The sequence below is a fragment of the Cyprinus carpio genome, chromosome A23, assembly GCF_018340385.1.
Source record: "Cyprinus carpio isolate SPL01 chromosome A23, ASM1834038v1, whole genome shotgun sequence".
In the NCBI taxonomy this organism is placed as follows: Eukaryota; Metazoa; Chordata; class Actinopteri; order Cypriniformes; family Cyprinidae; genus Cyprinus; species Cyprinus carpio.
Window position 1 is genome coordinate 13,529,250 of NC_056594.1, and position 13,138 is coordinate 13,542,387.

The following is a 13,138-nucleotide window of genomic DNA, read 5'->3' on the forward strand; positions in this document are numbered from 1 at the left end:
TCATGAATGTTTTAATGAATGGATTTTATAATATTACAAATAGCAATGTGTAACATTTTACCATATTTAGTGCAACACTTTTATTTATTCCCCACAAAATAGTTTTTTTTTTCACTAAATGTTTGGATTTCTAAAATTATTGTGCACTGATTTTTCTAGAATAACTTTTGCTGCCGAATTATCCACTAACCTAGTTTATGATACATTTTTGCCATAGATTATGAATATGCATAGGCCCATATTTTTTCATATTTATTATTTCATCCCTAGGTATTGAAATCGGTATCAACTTTGCTGGTATCGGATCGGTATCTGTATCGGTCAATACTGAACCCTAGGTATTGAAATGGGTATCTGTATTGGACAATACTGAACCCTAGGTATTGAAATCGGTATCTGTATCGGTCAATACTGAACCCTAGGTATCGGAATCGGTATCTGTATCGGCCAATACTGAACCCTAGGTATTGAAATGGGTATCTGTATTGGACAATACTGAACCCTAGGTATCGGAATCGGTATCTGTAACAACAAATAACCAAACCTATCTAACCAAATCTGTATCTGTATCAGCCAATACTGAACCCTAGGTATCGAAATGGGTATCTGTATCGGCCATACTGAACCCTAGGTATCGAAATGGGTATCTGTATCGGCCAATACTGAACCCTAGGTATTGAAATCGGTATCTGTATCGGTCAATACTGAACCCTAGGTATCGGAATCGGTATATGTATCGGCCAATACTGAACCCTAGGTATCGAAATCTGTATCTGTATCGGCCAATACTGAACCCTAGGTAATGGATCAGTATCTGTATCGGCCAATACTGAACCCTAGGTATCGATCAGTATCTGTATCTGCCAGGTATCTGTATCGGCCAATACTGAACCCTAGGTATTGAAATCTGAACCCTAATTATACAAATGGGTATCTGTATTGGACAATACTGAACCCTAGGTATCGGAATCGGTATCTGTATCGGCCAATACTGAACCCTAGGTATTGAAATGGGTATCTGTATTGGACAATACTGAACCCTAGGTATCGGAATCGGTATCTGTATCGGCCAATACTGAACCCTAGGTATCGAAATCTGTATCTGTATCGGCCAATACTAGGTATTGGATCAGTATCTGTATCGGCCAATACTGAACCCTAGGTATCGAAATGGGTATGTATCGGAGCCAATACTGAACCTCTGTATCTGTAATCTGTATCGGCCAATACTGAACCCTAGGTAATGGATCAGTATCTGTATCGGCCAATACTGAACCCTAGGTATCGAAATGGGTATCTGTATCTGTATCGGTGGCAAAAAGGCGGATCGGAGCATCCCTAGAATATGGAGCCAATACTGAACCCTAGGTATCGAATCTGTATCGGCCAATACTGAACCCTAGGTATCGAAATGGGTATCTGTATCTGCCAATACTGAACCCCTAGGGTATTGGATCGGTATCTGTATTGGACAATACTGAACCCTAGGTATTGAAATGGGTATCTGTATCGGACAATACTGAACCCTAGGTATCGAAATCTGTATCGGTGGCAAAAAGGCGGATCGGAGCATCCCTAGAATATGGCATTTGGATTTGGGCACACCCCTAGTCAGAATAATATATCTGCATCTTAACTAAAGCTACTGCTACTGTCAACTCAAGCCACTGTCAAATGTGCATTTCTAAGAGATTAAAAATTTAATATTATTATTAATATTGCAGCCTGCACGGCAAACTGTGCTAACAATACGCGTCATAAAAGTCAGGCAACTCAGCATCACTCATTAGAACATGCAGAAGCTAAGAAATTAATATTTTTAGATATGTGTTTTCCTAAGAAAAATTTACTGAAAAGTGTACATAATTCAAAAAACGTGAAGTGTTTGTCATGTTCTGACCATAAAGAGTAGTTTAAACCTACAATTAACGGTCTGGTTTCTACAACTTTGACTTATGGAGCAGAAATCTGCCTTTAAACTAAAGAAAGAACGATTTGAAATTTATTGTAATAATCGACTGATATGAAAAATTTTATTGTGATAATTTTTTTGGCCTTATCGCCCAGCCCTACTAGAGAAGAACTAGAACTTAGTTCAAAGTATAATGAAGGATGAGTTGATGAAAGGGAAGAATCTTCCTTTGTTGTGGGAGTGTAATCTTAACAGCTAACAGGAACATCAAAGAACATTGCAACCATATTTCGCCTAAAGACCCGTAGTAACCCTTACTCTAGGTGCATGTCTAGTTCCTCTGCTCCATGTGACAGAAGCCCGGGTTGACAGGATTAACATTTATTAACATATCTTTACATATAAAAAGGCATAACTGAAGTTGTGTAACTGAACCTCAGTGTAACCTGGTAACAGTTATTATTTGGTGATCGATGAACAGTCAAAAATGGGCTTAAATCCAGCTCAATATATTGAGTTAAAGTGCAACCAAGCCTCTAAAGCTGTAGGTCTGCACTCCGCTTATGTGGAACTCCACACTTGTTTGTTTTTCTACAGCTTCACATAGTTTCAATCTTGTGCCAACCATCCCAAACCTTGACAAAGATTTCTGAATGTAAGAACACAGTTAGTGGCACTCATTGAAACAATACTAAACATAAACAGCCATTTTCTTGCTATATACTTTGCTTTGCAGAAAGTATTCATTTGCGTACCAGATGTGGGAGTCAGGAGGATCATGATGGTCAACAGATTTCTCCACGTCAAACAGCACTGAAACTAAATCAAATAACAAAGTCAGCTTTACCAAATGAAGATAAGAACAACATAATATCATGTACAGCACATAACAGGGTGTAATCTGTGCTTTCAAGCACTGCCTCACAGGTTGAACAGCCCACCACGGTAATAACATGTTGCTTTTTTTGTTTGTTTTAGTGCCAAAGTGTATGGCCTAGTCTTAAAGGCCCACATTACAACTTAAGGCAAAACACTACAACCATTGTTTTGTTTTTGTTTTTTTTGTTTTTTTGTTATTATACCATTAAGTCATATTTTATTTAGAAAAACATTTACTTTTTTCATTTTTCTTTTCTGATTTGTGATTAAAAAAAAGATATTCAAAATCCTCTTTGTAAAAATCTTTAATATGCCAGCAAAATTAAACAAAAATGTTGAAACTTGATAATGCCTTATTTGCATATCTAAACACAAAATTTCACAAAAACAACAAAAATAATAATTATAATTATAAATTGTTTTAATCTACTGTGATTAATCAACAATGAATGAACAGCCAAACCAAAATTTATTTAGACACCAGTTATATTTTTTATATATATTTTTTAACTAGTGGGCGCTAAGTGAGGATAGCAAAATAAAGTAAACTGGGACATACTGTATTATACCCAAACATTCTTCATGCAGTGGAACTTTTAACAAGATTTAACAACGTTTAACAAGATAAAATCATAACAGTGCCTTTTTTTTTAAATAAAGGGTAATTACAGAGCTCTGTTTAATCAGTAACAGGCTATCAAATAAATTAAAGACAAAAACTCTTCCTATAATACTACAATGATGTCTGAAGGCGGGATGAGATCCATTCACTGCCTCTTGCCTCTGCATCATCTGTCTCTTACATAAGGCTGTAATGCACGGAGAAGGCCATCTCTGACGCACTTAAGAGGAAAACCCGGTTTTTGTCACAAGTTGTTATAACTAGCCAATTCAAACGGATGGATGCGTTATTATTAATATCCGCCCGTAGCCTATGTATGGTGACATTGGCATTTTATGACTAAAAACAATCATATCTTCCTAAATTATTCTGCAGTTGAAAAAAAGCCTGCGTATGCGTAATACCTGCGCAAACTCGGTTTCATTAGTTTACATAAACAACTGCGTACTTAACATCAGTCAGTCTGCTGAGATTGTCCCGTATATCAAGTTTTAAGTAATGGGTTCTGCGCTCACCTATCGCATCACCTCGTACAGCATTAACAAGTCTGAATCTTTTCTGCGTTTTATTATAAAAACACTGAATGAATATGCAGTGCTTCTTATTGTGCACCTTATAATATCAAGCATTCTTCCATTAAGTCGTTCAATTAAGGGTATTACTGAGCAAAAGCCTTTCAATGTAACAATAGTGTTACGTTGCGTATAAGACAAAGAATATAAAGTCCGTCATATAGTCTCATATTTCAAAATGTATTGTTTTACCTGATATGTCACGATCGGAGAACAAACTTACCTTCAAGGTCAAGCACAGAACGATGCGACTCAAAATTAACGCAGGCAAATATCAGCTTTTGGTGGTCAACTTCGACTACACGGTATTTATGATTCACATTCAGTGAAAACAGTTATTACTTTAAATGGACGAAGACGACATGTATATTACGGACTGCACCTGCCTGTCACAGCGGATTTTCAGCGCGTCTCATTTTAAAGGCGTAGCAGGATTCGCTGGAATATTCCACCGGAAATGACGTCCAACAGTTCTAGCTCTTTCTCGAAGCACGTCAAGAAAAAAACAGAAAAAAAAAACACCACAGCACGATGGGGCTGTTCAGCACATTCTGTATCTAGCCTTGTGCATCGGCGAGAATAGGAGGATGTAGAACAGAGGAGTTGGAAAAAGCGGGACACTTTCGGATTCCCATATGCGTGTGTACAGGAACACTAGTGACAGTGAACAGAAGTCAAATTCATATATGAAACTTTATATTTTTTATTATTATATCACCGTATGCTGTGCTATAGCCTATTCTCCAGACAATAAAATAAGTTAAAGTTATACTGAGTTACCTGCACAGTATGTGTGGGTTAAATGCTGTCACTGTAAAAAAAAAAAAAAAGAAAAGAAAAGAAAAGATAAAAAGGTTTCATTATGTTTATCAAGACATATTTACCCTACTACAAACTAGTTTTCTCTTTGCCTTGTGAATTGTAATTTGCCTTGTCTTTTTTGTTGGTGTGTCATGAATTAGCTAATAACTTTAACGCTTATGACAATTTATTCATTTCAACTTCTGTCGACCAATGTGCTTTCCAGTAAGTCATTAAAAACAGAAAACCACTCAACAAACAAACATTAAAATGATAAATCATACAAATATCCCATCAGCCATACGCTTTAGAAAATAAGAATGTCTTTAGCCTGGACTTAAAAATAATAACAGAAGATGCTTGTCTAATGGAGAGTGGTAAGGTGTGCCAAAGCCTGGGGGCAGCAATACAGAAAGCATGATCACCCCTGCACTTCAGCCTCGACTTAGGAATAACCAATAGAACCTGGTTGGAAGACCGAAGGGGTCTAATGGGTTGATAATCAGTCAGTAACTCACATAGATAGGTAGGGGCCAAATCATTTCGAGATTTATAAACAAGGAGCAACATTTTAAAATCCACTCTAAAATGAACAGGCAACAAGTGTAGTGAGCATAAAATAGGTGTAATATGCTCCCTCTTTTTAACCAGACTCAAAAGAGTCGAGCTGCAGCATTTTGAACAAGCTGCAGATGGGATAAAGCTGTCTGGCTAATCCCAAAATAAACTGGGTTACAATGATCCAGCCTAGATAAAATACAGGCAGGAATCACTTTTTCAAAATCTTTAAAAGAAAGAAAAGTCTTTGCTTTAGAAAGCAAACACAGCTGAAAAAAGCAAGTTTTGACAACTGAATTAATTTGATGGTCAAACTTTAGGCCATCATCAAAAATTAAACCCAGGTTTTTTACCCATGATTTCAGACACAATGACATCCCACCCAAATCCAATTTCGGGGAGTCTGAAAATTCAGACGGGCTAAAAACAATAATCTCAGTTTTCTTTTCATTAAAAATTTTAAAAAATAATGAAAGCCAAGCCTTCACATCCACCAAACAAGCCATAAGAGGTTCACAACCCACAGAATTTTGTTTAACAGGCAGATAAACCTGAGTGTCATCCGCATAACAGTGAAATGACAGCCCATGTTTTCTAAAAATTGAACCAATAGGGAGCATATAGAGAGAAAAATGCAAAGGAGCCTAAATAGAACCTTGGGGAAGCCCACAGGTCAAAAAAGCATTACTCGAGTAATGTTCAACCATCAGGACTGAAAAACTCCTATTTGCAAAATACGATTTAAACCGATCTAGAGTTACACCTCTTAAACCAATGCAATGTTCTAATCGATCAATGAGAACAGCATGGTCAACTGTATCGAAAGCGGCCGTGAAATCTAAGAGTACAAAAACTGCAGAATCCCCTGAATTACAGGATATAAAAAAAATCATTAAAACCTTCAAAAGTGCAGTCTCTGTGAAATGTCATTTGCCTGACTGAAATGTTTCAAACATCAGCTAAATAACTTTGTAACTGGGAAAACAATTTTTTTTTCCAGAATCTTGAAGATAAAAGGCAGATTAGAAATGGGCCTAAAATTTGTTAACACTGATGAGTCCAGATTCTGTTTTTTGAGCAATGGGTAAACTACTGCATGTTTTAAACAGTCAGGCACAATGCCAGGTTCTAGACTGCGATTAATTATAATCAAGAGATGCGGAGCAACATCAATAAAAACTTCCATGAAAAAGGAGGAATAACATCCAGAGTCAAGCCCGAAGGTTTAAGTTGCTCAACTATTTCCAGCAAGTCAGAAAGTGAAACGAAAGAGTTATCCCCAACCGGAGATCCCAAATTTTATTATCAAAAAAAAAAAACAAATTCTTCACATGATGGAGAAGAAACACCAGGAACAAGACAGGCCGACGGGTTGAGAGTAGCATTAATAATATTAAAAAGAGTCTTTGGTCTAGAGCAGTTCTTATCAATAATATTTGACAAATATCAAACTTTAGCTTTTTTCACTGCTTTCTTATATTTAAAAAGAGTGTCTTCTAAAATCTCAAAAGAAACATGAAGCGTATCCTTTTTCCACTTTCGTTATGCTCTTCTACAACATTGTCTGAGAACAAATGGAATCATCAATCCAGGGTTCAGAACAAGTTTTAGACTGAAGAGTCCTTAAAGGAGCCACAGCATTTAAAACATTAGAACAGGTGAAATTAAACCAGGAGAGGAGAATCTCAAAACTAGCATCACAGGAAAAATTGGCAGTAGATGGCATCACTGCATGAAAAATTGTTGAAAAAATGAGTCTTGTATGTCTTTAGTAGTCTGGGTAATACGCCGAGAAAAGCGGCCACAAAGTGGGACAATATTTGCAGCAGCAGAACATGAGACAGTAAACAGTCTTATGGTCAGAGAGCCCATTTTCACAGACTTCTATAGCAGTGATACTAAGTCAATGTAGAAGCACTAAGTCAAGTATATGGCCACCCTTGTGAGTGGGAGCAATAGAAAAATCAAAAGAATTCAATAAATGTCTTCCTCCTGTTTGGTCTGCATTTACACAAGCAACCCCAAAGACTGGATCATACCTTCACAAGACAGAAAAAATTAAAGTTCATTTTTTGTTTCTCTACAAAATGCTATCAGAAACATGTGCCCTGTAAAGCAATGTAATAGATTTGATAGACTCACACTTGAAAGATGTCTCCAATTTGATACGCTGGCTGGCCAGAGATGGTCTGAACTTCTATTCCGATTGGATTTGGGCAAATGTAACCAGGGTACGTACTGAAAAAGGCCAGACAAGAGTTCAGAATCGCTTCCATTTGTTTCAGGGTTATCCGAATCAAACCGCCTGGTTACATACACTGATGAATAGAACACAGAGAAAAAACTATTATACATATACATTATACATAGACATAATACATACTATTATACACATCTTTACAATATGAACAAAAAACCTTCAGACAACACAGTGAAGTTGAATACATTAGAATTATGAAACATACTTGTGTTGCAGAAACTTAATGGACATGTGAAGCGAACCCTGTAGTCTTGACAGGCCCCATTCACACACTCAAAGCTCTTTAACGGTGTCATGATCCGGTCACTGAACTTCCGTTAATTCACCACTAGAGGTCATCGTCCACAACACAGACTCTCACATTACACAGTATACCCTGGACTACATTGCACCAATCACATTCACCTGAAAACTATCACACACAGCTGCCACCAATTACACATGCACAGCACAATCAGCAGACACACTTTATAAGCATTGGACTTCCTCTCACACACTGCCGAGTATTGTTCTGCATATATCCCTCTCCTTGCGATAGCGTCAATACCAAGCCATTCCGTGTTTGTTTTCATAGTCTTAGTCTTAGTTTCTAGTTTTCATAGTCTTGTCTTAGTTTCTAGTTTTCATAGTCTTGTTTCAGTGTCTAGTTTTCATAGTTTTGAGTCAGTTTATTGTTCTCATAATCTAATCTTTTCCTTGCCATGCCCTCCTTCTCGTGTTTAGACCCGTTTGCTCTGGTTACTGGATTACCCCTCTTGTCTTCCCCTCTGGATATTGTTCGCTCATCGAAGACCCATGCTTGCCCTAGTATTATTCTTGTGTCTTGCCCTCTATATACCTGTTTGCCATTGTTTGACCCATGCCTGCTAGGACAACATCTCTGTCCAATAAAAGCTTGCACATGGATCTGCACGTCTCACGTCTCATCAGCACCGTTACAGATGGGTCATATCTACAGAAAATAACAAATATATTAGCTGCATTTACAAAATGGCATTCATAAGCAGTTTTGTGCAAAATATTTTGCAAAGGTGTTCTTGAAGATCCAGAACAAGCCATGATTAAGCTTCTCATGTCTATTTGACATTCCATTAAGAAATAACAGCATAGTCTATTTTAATTGGAGACATTTTATATGGAGAACATACAATCCCATACACTTGAAAATTGTTTCCAGGTGGCAGTGAAGGAGTCCCACTAATGGTTGTGACCTCAATGGCGATGGGCTGAGCGCAGACCTGCAGTGGGTATCTTATCAGGAGTAACAGCAGCTTCTCATTGTCTCCTAGTCCACTGGGGTCATCTCAGTCATACCAAGGTATCCTACATTCTAATAGAGGAAAATCAACTAGATAGTCTAGAAAGTCTTTTTATTTAAGATCAAAATGTCAGAGCAATATCACAATTTTTATTGTAGAAGAACTACCCAATGTCTAGATTAAGACAAATTATTTTAGTTCTATGATATGTTTTAGTCAAATGCTTCAAAATATTTTCTCCTTCCCACAACTTGAATAAAATCTCTACACTATTTAATGATCTTGTACATAACTATCCAGTTATTGGATTACATTCTTGGGCTTATTTCTGTCTGATTTCTTTTGGTATCTGTGACCCTGGATCACAAAACCAGTCATTCGAAATTGAGAGTTAAACATCATCTGAAAGCTGAATAAATAAGATTTCCATTGATGTGTGGTTTGTTAGGACAATATTTGGCCGAGATACAAAATAGACACTACAGGCAAAAGAATCAAAATATTAAGAAAATCGCTTAAATGAAGTTCTTAGCCATGCATATTACTAATCAAAAATTAAGTTTTAATATATTTACAGTAGGAAATTTGCAAAATATCTTCATGGAACATGATGTTTACTTAATATTCTAATGATTTTTGGCATAAAAGAAAAATCAATCATTTTAACACAATACTGTATTTTTGGCTATATTGCTACAAATATACCCCAGCGACTTAAGACTGGTTTTTCCATCCACTCACTCATATATAATTATTATTATTAGAAAAGAAAAGTCACATCATATAACATAATAAAATTTAATCTGTTTTTATTTTCTTACATGCACTCACTTGAACACCAATCCTCTGGGCAGGTGAAGCGCACCATATAATCAGCTCAAACCCCTCCTCCTTGATTTGCATTTAAGCAAGAAAACCCAGTTGTTGGATTATATCTACAGAAAACACAGAAAACACTTTTAGAACATAATACAAAGCAAACATCATGTTGCATTTCAGATCCCTTTTTGTTTCTTGACTTGCTCAAAATGTTAGTTTGATAGACTCGCACTTGAAAGATGTTTCCAGTTTGATACGCTGGCTGCTAAGATACGGTCTGAGCCTCTATTCCAAGTGGATTCTGACATATTTAGCTATATTTAGTTTAGCTATGACATGTATTTGTTACACTCTTAATACTTTTCGAAATCTCTTCTCCTTCCCACAACTTTATAAAATCTAAGATGAGTAAAATCTGTGCAGTGTTTAATAATCTTGTACATAACTAGTCAGTTATTGCATAACACTATTTCTCCAGGGTACTTACTGAAGAGGAACATCAAGAGTTCGAAATTGCCTCCATTTGTTTCAGGGTTGTCAGAATCAAACCACCTTGTTACACACTCTGATGAATAAAGTATAACAACTGAATAATCATGTAACAAACAGTATTAAAGTAGATCAAATGAATATACATACTTGGTTGGCAAAAACTCATTGGACATGTGAAACAGACCTTGTAGTCCTGACACCACCATCCATTTAGTGGTTTATTCACACAAGCAAAGCATTGTGTTGGATCATATCTGCAGAAAAATAATTCATCTGCTAATTTTATTTTATTTTTTAAATCTAAATAATAATCTTATAATATACTAGGAATTTTAGTGTATGTTATATAGTGTAACTTGTACAGTAAATCGGATGAGACACTACACTTTATTGTGTGACTGCTCTTGAAGCACCAATTTAACATGCTGCTCTTTGAAACATATTTTTAAGAGACTTGACAGATTGGATAAGCTACTCTTTAAATTCAGAGAAAATGAATGGGCAATTGTATATGTAAGAGTGAGTGTTTAAGATAAAGCACAGCGATATGGACAAGAAATCTAAATGCTATATACTTTAAATGTTAAATCTGTATTTCTGTGAATGCAAATGTGGATATGGGCAATGGGCATGCATTCTCTTCTGCTCCTAAACTCCATATTTCAGTGCAGAAAGTGGTTGGAGTTGCAATGGCTAAACTGAAAGCGATCTGCAACAGATATTCTGTGCATAAAAGTAATGGCACCAAATCAGTGTTTAGATTAACAATGTATCCATATCATTATTTAATTTATCTGAAGTTTGTTGTAAACTGGAAAGGTTCCATTCGGCAGTACAGAGGTCCGATCATTGGTTGTCACCTCACCGGCGATGGGCTCATCGCAGACCTGTAGTGGATATTCCAACAGGATTGACTGCAGCTTCTCAGACTCTCCATTAGTGGGTTTACCTTGGTTAAACCAGCATGTCCTACATTCTAACAGAGGAAAACCAACTGAGTAAAGACCATCATTTTAACCAAACCAAAAAAAGAAAAAAAGAAAATATTTTTTCTAAATTTGTGACAGATTCCTAGTCTAATAATATCAAAGCTTTAAAATAATTAAAATAATTAAAAATATGGAAGGTGAACAAGTAATTCAGACAATTTAATGACATTGTAAACTGCTAATCAGTAAATTGGTAACTCACTGGGTCTGTTTTTGCATGTAAATGACACTCACTTGAACACCATTCATCTGGGCAGTTGAGGTGCACCTCATAATCATCACATAACCCTCCTACTTGATATGAATTTATGCACTCAAAGCAAATTGCTGGATCATATCTTCAGAAAAAAAAAACAACAAAAAAAAAAAAACAGAATAACCTACATATAAATCTTCTTGTTATATCATTTTTGTTATATGGCTCAAAATAATACCTGAAACCACTGTAATGCTTTTAATACACTAACATTTGAAAGGTTTGAGATGATGGTATGCCAGAGATGGACCCTACATACAGTACAGGTAAAAAGTTTGGAAACATTACTATTTTTAATGTTTTTGAAAGAAGTTTCTCCTGCATTTATTTGATCAAAAATACAGAAAAAAATGTAATATTGTGATATATTATTACAATTTAAAATAATTGTTTTTAAATTTATTATACTTTAAATTATCATTTATTCTGTGATGCAAAGCTGAATTTTTAGGATCATTATCACATGATCCTTTAGAAATCATTCTAATATGATGATTCATTATCAAAGTTGGAAACAGTTCTGCTGCTTAATATTTTTCAGAACATGTGATACTTTTTTAGGATACTTTGATGAATAAAAATTAAAAAAAAAAAAAAAAAAAAAAAAGCTATGTTTTTAAAATATAAATATTTTGTAATAACAATATACACTACTGGTCAGTAATTTTTTTTTTCTTTTTTTTAAATAAAATCAATACCTTTATTCAGCAAGGATGTTTTAAATTGATAAAAAGCGATAGTAAAGAAAATATATTATTAGAATATATATTATTAGAATTCTTTTTTTATTTTGAATAAATGCAGTTCTTTTTAACCTTTTATTCATCAAATATATTAGACAGCAGAACTGTTTCCAACACTCATAATAAATCAGAATATTAGAATGATTTCTAAATGATCATGTGATAGACTGGGTGTTACATGTGACACTGAAGGCTGGAGTAATGATGCTGAAAATTCAGCTTTGCATCACAGGAATACATTTTTTTTTAAAGTATATTCAAATAGAAAACTATTATTTAAGTTGTAATAATATTTCACAATATTACTGTTTTTTCTGTATTTTTGATCAAATAAATGCAGGCTTGATGAGCAGAAGAGACTTCTTTCAAAAACATTAAAAATAGTAATGTTTCCAAACTTTTGACCTGTACTGTATATATTGATTGGATTTGGACATATTTGTTCAGGATATATATCTAGAAGGTCAGCCAAGAAATTTCTACTCATCTTTAGCTAAATAAAAACAGCGTTTTGGATTCAAAAATGTTTTTTTGTTCGCTTTTACAAACTGATAGACAACTTGAAACTGGTTACAAAATAATAACAATAAACTTGAGAGCATTTATTTAAAAGCGTTGTTAGTCTAAATGCTAAATGAACATTGAACAAAGAGTTATTAACAGTTTCACACATGAAGGGCCCCCACCGGTCATCACATTTCATTTTTTTTTAGTGCGTCTTGTATCAAACGCATAATAGGATTCAATGACTGGACTATTCCACTGACCTTGCTCTGCCTTATGTAGTCCGTCCCTTTTAAGCACTGCGCAGCACTCTACAATAAGTATACACTGCACCAGCGAATTACGCTTCAGCAGGGATGCTATAGAAAGATGCACAGCTGCTAAAAATAAAATGTTCTAAAATGACAAAATTCTAAAGATTTCGTGCTTGTTTCTCTAATGCATAAGGTCTATAGGTCAATGGTTCTACTTC

The 13,138-nt window shown here is 35.3% G+C and overlaps 1 protein-coding gene and 1 long non-coding RNA gene across 3 annotated transcripts in view; both read right to left on the reverse strand.

The window, feature by feature from the left end:
• Nucleotides 1–4,425, reverse strand: part of LOC109048787 (transmembrane protein 269-like) — a 31,221-nt gene extending 26,796 nt beyond the window's left edge. The window contains exons 1-2 of one of the 2 annotated variants that reach the window (XM_042713812.1): nt 4,209–4,425; nt 2,668–2,731 (exon numbers count right to left, since the gene is read on the reverse strand). Coding sequence is in view for 1 of the 2 variants with exons in the window: in XM_042713813.1 (XP_042569747.1) it covers nt 2,668–2,692 (25 nt within the window). In the remaining variant the exon portion in view is untranslated. The remainder of the gene's footprint in view (nt 1–2,667; nt 2,732–4,208) is intronic. The other variant, XM_042713813.1, reaches the window with a different exon arrangement.
• A 1,868-nt stretch (nt 4,426–6,293) lies between these two features.
• On the reverse strand, nt 6,294–9,094 carry LOC122135158. The gene is made up of 4 exons (XR_006153374.1): nt 8,763–9,094; nt 7,810–8,556; nt 7,487–7,662; nt 6,294–7,383 (listed from the first exon to the last, which is right to left on the reverse strand). It is a non-coding gene; the product is annotated as an uncharacterized LOC122135158 (long non-coding RNA).
• Between the last annotated feature and the right edge of the window lie 4,044 nt (nt 9,095–13,138).